General features: G+C 30.6%; 1 protein-coding gene across 1 annotated transcript; it reads right to left on the reverse strand.

Moving 5' to 3' along the window:
- Window positions 1–4,301: 4,301 nt before the first annotated feature.
- On the reverse strand, window positions 4,302–6,753 carry LOC121124396 (probable glutamate receptor). The gene is made up of 6 exons (XM_040719551.2): window positions 6,534–6,753; window positions 6,095–6,416; window positions 5,331–5,979; window positions 4,900–5,247; window positions 4,600–4,831; window positions 4,302–4,547 (listed from the first exon to the last, which is right to left on the reverse strand). The coding sequence occupies exons 1-6, from the start codon at window positions 6,741–6,743 to the stop codon at window positions 4,461–4,463; spliced, it is 1,848 nt and encodes a 615-aa protein (XP_040575485.2). The 5' UTR covers window positions 6,744–6,753; the 3' UTR covers window positions 4,302–4,460.

Below are 6,753 nucleotides of genomic sequence, written 5' to 3' on the forward strand. Positions count from 1 at the left end.
AGTAATAATTTTTTCACATCCGATAGAATTTTTAGTAGTTCTCTTCTTTAATGGTTTATTTTTGGAAGAAATTGAAGGGTAGGACTCATGCTTAAGTTTTTGTGATTTCTTTCGTTTCGGAGTATAAAAATAATCTATTTCGTTAAAATGGAATGAGCAAACTACATAATTAGACGTAGGTATCTATGAGGATTTGTGACGAGTCACGTTGATCCATTTATGCTCACGAATTAAGGATTTCGGAAATCGATGTAATCTGACGCGAGAAGGTTGTGTCCTATCGCATTCAGTTCGGAACCCAACATAAACACACTTGTTTACCCTAATGAATGAATTATCTTATTTTACAAGATTAATATCTATTAAATAAATATAACATCATTGAATGAAACTCATATTAGATAATCTTGTACAAACATGAACTGAAGTTGATACTTTATTTTTAAAGGGCAAATTTATCCGTTTAAATAATTGGTTCAATTATTTGTTGACGATTTACTTTAGAAAACCTTTTAAAAAATATCTACTTTGATTTTGATCTGTGAACAAGAAGTGAGTCCATCATTTTCGTCTCAAAAATATTTTTGGGGGATCTAAAATTCTAACCCAAAATGAAAGAGTTAAATAAAACACCAAGTGATGTTGTTAAAAAACTACAACAACGACAAACTATTATTGTTTTATATATGGGCAAAGATCATAATGAGATTTCCAGGAATTTGTCATAAAAATTGATGTTTATCAACACCACAGGTTGGGTGACAGGAGCTTGTGCTCCTCAAGAAAGTATAGGAACTCAATTGCTTTGTATTTATTTGTTTCCTTTATAGTAAAACATAATTCATTAACACGGAACTTTAGAAACTTCAGCACGTAACCTCGTAAAGTTTCAAAAACATCCAATAAAATCAATATTACAACTAGATCTAAATAATCTTTTGTAAATGAAACTTTAATTATTTACGCTTCAAAAAGACATTTTTTGAAGGAAAAAATTAAAAAAGTAAAAGACTAAGATGATATTTCTTTTCATACAAGCCCCTTAATATATATGTTGATTTTTTACTCTTCAAATTGAATATTTTTACGATTGGATGATTACATATAAAATATAAGCATATATTTAAAATTAACAGAAAAATTGGCAAAGAATAAATTAAACTTCAAGTACTTTTCCTTAGTAAAAAGTTGGCTCTAACCTATAAATTAAGTAAACATATTCAAATAATAATTCAAATTCTCGAAAATTAGATTTGATATGAAAAAAGTCCTTACATAATCGTAATTAGTGCGCTAAGGACTAATATAATTGAATATTGAATTTAAAAGATTTTTTTGGTCACTTGTGCTCTCGAAAAAAGAATATTTTTGTTTGTCTTTAAATATGTAATTGAAATTGAATAGATCAAATTGAGCTTGAAGCTATTTATGCCGTACATTTTGGGTTGTTATGTCATGTTGAAGAAACATTAAATGTAGAATAAGTACCACCAAAAGAGTATGTATGTTATATTATATTTAAAAAACTGTGTTGATTACTCCAAGTCCAAATACATTCCCATTACCTTTACTGCAATTAATATGTACCCTTGTTTATAAGTCCTTGTTTTATCTATGTAATATTGTCCTTTAAGCATTACATAACAAAATTATACGGATGCTATTGCATAATAAACTAAATTGTATAAGCTATAGACAGTTACACAGACGTTAGTTTAAGTCAATAATAGATTTATGTCTTTTGTTTGGGCAAAGTAACAAAGGTTAAGAAGAAATATGTAAAACTGGAGATACTACGCGGCTCAATTTTTGTTATTTGATTCTTATTTTTATAAAATAAAGTTTATTGGAGCTTGTTATCAATTAAAGAACATTAAATTTGAATTTGACCTGGGACAAGGAGATACTTATTAAGATATAGACCTAGGGAGAGTTTGTATGAGGTTTAAGGAGGCAGGGTTCTTCCTGATCCTCAAGATTTAGTATATTAACATGTAAGTCTTAGGACAGCAACTTCAACTTAATATTTCTCAACAGGTGCATATTTTTTAATGCGTGTTGCATATTATTCACACAACCTCCATCTTTGTTTCTTGTTAAAGCCTATTATTCTTCAGCCACTAAACGCAAAAAAAAAAAAAAAAAAAACGCTAGGGTATTCACAACAATTTTTAATGGAATTCATCATACAAAGGAGCTCAGAACTCAGAGCTGGATTGAGTTACATATCTGAAATTTTATTTTTCAGTTTTCTAATAATTGGTTACGAAATTTTATTCAAATATGAAAAAAAAAAAATAAAGCGTATATTTTCCGTACAAAGACCTTATTAATTATAGAGTTTGCAATTTGTGATTTTATGGGTGATAACCCTTTTATAAGAAATTATACAAGTTACAACCAAAAAAATATTCAAGTGAATAATTAATAATATTTATACAAATTACACTACAATGATTGTTTGTTTGGTTGATTAATAGTGTAATTTTGTACTTTTTTGATGAAATCTACAAATTGGTAATCATTCTTTGGCACTTTAGTAAATCCAGCTCCTTGTAATAAGCAATATATGAGAAATTTAATAGATCATCCTGAAATAATGAAAAACCGTAGCTCAAACAACCACGGGATCGGAATAAATTATTCTCTTCAAATAAGATGATCAATGACGAAAAACCAGTTTAGAATGGGCATGTTAAAAAAAAAAATCAACATGGTAACCCTGAGAAAGAATTATACTCATGAAGTTTTATTAGATCGGCTAAAATCATCTGTGACAAGGGAAAAGGGAGAAAATGATATAAACACCCAATTCTACTCTGAGTCCAACAAAGAATTATAATTATAACTTTCCAACATAGCCTCAGGGTTACACTCCGTCTTTTATGACCCACAAGAACGTTCAAACAGGTTTTGAATATAATTGAATCTATTTAGAACAGGATGGTTATTACTCAGGAATTAAATAATAATGACAACTGCTAAGGATAAGAAAATTCCTTCTTTATGCAACCAATTACAAATTTACTGTCCAGCTAAAAAACATACCGGATTTACACCATTCCTTTGAATTAAAATCACTTTACATAAATTAATACTTTTACTGGGGCACTATTTTTGTTAACTATATCTACAATTATTTTCCTTTTCTTTGACTAACTTTGGGCTATTTTATAACATATGTGGAATGGTATTTAAATAAAAGAGGGAATAGAATTATAAAACTAGTGGAATTATTTTTTTTTTGGGTAGATTTATATATTTTATTTAATCATTAAATTTTTAATTCCTTAGGATATTCACTACACAACTGTTTTAATTCAAGTTTCTCTTTCATTTCATAACTATTATATTAATAGAAAAATAACCCCAAGGGCTCAAACATCAAATCTGCAACCTCTTTGGGCCGCCCTGGAACCAAATGTTGTCGTCAAATATATATATATATATATACATATTTAATCCTGCAGAATCTACAGCCAAAGCACATGTATTCAATCTAATTTTGTCACAATGAATGAACTACACTCGGAGCTGCCGGATATTTAGTACACGGAGGAGGCACGAAGATGCTTCGTAGTTATGTGTTTAATTTAAAAGAAAGGACAATTCAGCAACCATGACATATGTAATACCTCTTAGCTCACAATGTGTTACATCCAAGAAACCAGGAAAAAACTGGAGGATTCGAAGAACCTCCGGAGGGAGTTCGTGGAGGTCACAGAAGGACTCCAGGAAGGTCAGGGAGACTGACTTAATGGAGAAGGTGCGCACTGTCATTGATCGGTCCCCAATGAGGTCATTTGTCTCAATCGGGGAGGAACTTGAAGTATGTGATATAATAGTTTGGGTATATGTTAAAGATGATCTCAAGTGCCAGTCTTTGAGGCCCCCTACCAACCCCGAAATTAATCTGATGGACCATTTTGTCTGGGGCTACCTTGAAGTACACATTAATGGAAGTCCCAACACAACTAAGGCAAGTCTGATGGACACTATCAAGGAGGATGTTGCATCCCTGCCCAAGGACTTCGTCATCAATGCCTGCTACCGCTTCAAAGACTGTATAGAGATAATAATCGAGGCTGACGGGCAATTATATCGAGTAGGCCTCAAGAAACATGACCAACAATAAATGTATATTTTGTTTGAAATAAAAATATAAAACTTACGGATATTATACTATACCTACAAGAGAGGGTGTAGATTTCATCTTCGATTTCTGTATATTAAAGGGGAAAAAAGAATGAACGTTTCATGTATGAAGAATTAAAATTAATTTTTCACATGTAAACTATGTAAAATTCAACAATCATGTATTTTATATAAATGTAAGTGGTTAAATTTAAATGAATTTAACACATAAATATAGAAATGATATAATATATTGTACAATGTACGTTGTATAGGATAAAAGTGCATAACAAAACTTTGATCATAGTTTTATTTTTTTTATTTTTTTATTTGTCAGAAGATTTCCCCATCATTTCATACACAAACGTTAATATTGAAATCCCAATACCAAGCAACCAAAGATAAAATGGTCCCTGCAATCAACTCATATTATTATACTGATTTACAAAAATGCCTTATATTCACCTCTAAATTATTAATTTTTAGCTTATTATGGGCTGCTGTTGTTTCTGTTTTAGAAAGCCTTGCAATCAAGTTTAATTCATCCTCAATCCACTTTTCAATTAACCCTCCTGCATTGAGTTGTATAATCTTATCACCGATTCTATCAGTATAGATACTGTTCTTTGCTGTAACAAACGCAACACTGTATGAGTTCAAACACTCCTCTACTAGGTGAACAGTTGTAAATCCATAACTGACACAAATTAAGATAATTAATATGTTAGAAAAACTAAGTCAATATTGTATAATATATCAACCCACTTGTCTGTGAAACGTTCTCTAATGGAGTAATCCAAAAAACCCTTACTTTCACACATAATAACATTTCTATCACTTAAATTTGCGAATGATTCCTCATAATCATAGTGAACTATAAATTTGTCAACTATTTTTTGTATGTCTTCATCTTGAGATGTCATAAATGTTTCATAATGAAAGGGTCCAAAGCTGGCAATGGGTAAAGGGGATTCTGCAACTTCTTTTACTGAGTTGATAGGAAGAGATTGATGAGGAACAGAAAGTACAGAAATTAAACTCCCTCGATAACCAATTGTGACAACAAAAATAGCAAGTAGAAAAGTTGTATAAGCAAGACGTATTGACAACTTACTGTGCATTGAAATAAAGGTTGTTCAATAGAATATAAATAATTACTCCGAACTATTTTAATAATAAATTTATGACTGACTCACCTAAGTGTTGACGTCATGGGTTGCGAAATATCAAATAATGTGCCCAAGTAAAAGAATACTCCACTTACAAATGAAAAAGATTTTTCGTATGAATTCGTCACCGTTGTATAAATATAAATAAAACCAAGAGATCCAAGAATTGAAAGAAAAACACCAAGCCAAACGGATAATGTGAGGGGATACGCTAAGGATTTCCACTGGGGCAGAGGCGGAGATTTTATAACCATAAAACATACCTTTTCAATATCATAGGGTTGAGTAAAGTCAATGCGATCCATTCTACTTGGCGTTATGAAAAATTGAGCAAAAGCTATGTCTGTCCTTTCAAACATAATATCACCGACAAGACCTGTGAAGGATCCATCTGGAAGTTCACTCCCCCACTTTAATCCATCTGATGGCGGAGTAATACTGTTATATTTGAAATCCAAGCTTAAAGACAATTGCTTTAGAATTTGTGTTTCAATTCCTCCATATTCCGTGATTACACCATCCTCATCTACTTTTTTCGCAGTGATATGAGGTTGAAATAGAAAAGAAGAGGCTGTCAACGTTTTTCCTAAGAAAGACCGCAATTTATCTTCAAATAAATTTTTCCCCGGGATAACCATTGACCTCCCATTCCAAATGTTTGTTTCATATCCTTTACCTGTATTAAAAAAGAGGGTCAATATTTGTCAGACAATCCAAGTATTTCGTAAAAGACAACCATCAAAAAGAGTTTTGTATTGTAAAATTTAATGAATTTAATTCAAAATTTTAACCTTCTTTTCTAAAGTTTTGAGTGAATATCCAAAACTTATCGTTTTTCGAAGAATCATTTAAAGCTCCAACGAGAGTGATTTTTTTGACTTTGAGAAAAAATGTAGTTTTGATCACATCCAAAAACTCATTTCCAATTGAATCTATATCCGTCATATCCTGAATAAAAAACACATATATGGAGCTCTTTTGACGAAGGGAATCACCATAATTCAGTCCCAGTTTTTTAATTCTTTTTAAATTCTTAAAAAAGAGTATATTATGTTTGCAGTAAGAAGAGCCTTGACGCAAAGAAGATTTATCCAGGTCATTAGAGATGTATATCTATAAAAATATGGACATAATTTCTACATAAGCTAAAATGTAATTCTCTTGGAATTTTGATAAATAATATAAATGAATAATGAAACTTTTTAAGTTAATATTTTAATCTATACTTACATTTAGTGGTAAAATCGTTTTTCTTAAAAAGGAGAAATCACTTTCCAATTCTTCATCAATTATTGTTAACACACAATTTGCTTTTTCCTTTGTCTCCAACTCTTTGAAAATATATTTGAGCAAGGCATTTTTCGATGAAGTCGTAGTATTTTGGGACTTAACCAGACAGAACATCAATGATGCTAATTGAAATATCTTGCTTGAGGTCATATTTCAGAAT

This window comes from Lepeophtheirus salmonis, chromosome 9, assembly GCF_016086655.4.
Source record: "Lepeophtheirus salmonis chromosome 9, UVic_Lsal_1.4, whole genome shotgun sequence".
NCBI classification, from domain to species: Eukaryota; Metazoa; Arthropoda; class Copepoda; order Siphonostomatoida; family Caligidae; genus Lepeophtheirus; species Lepeophtheirus salmonis.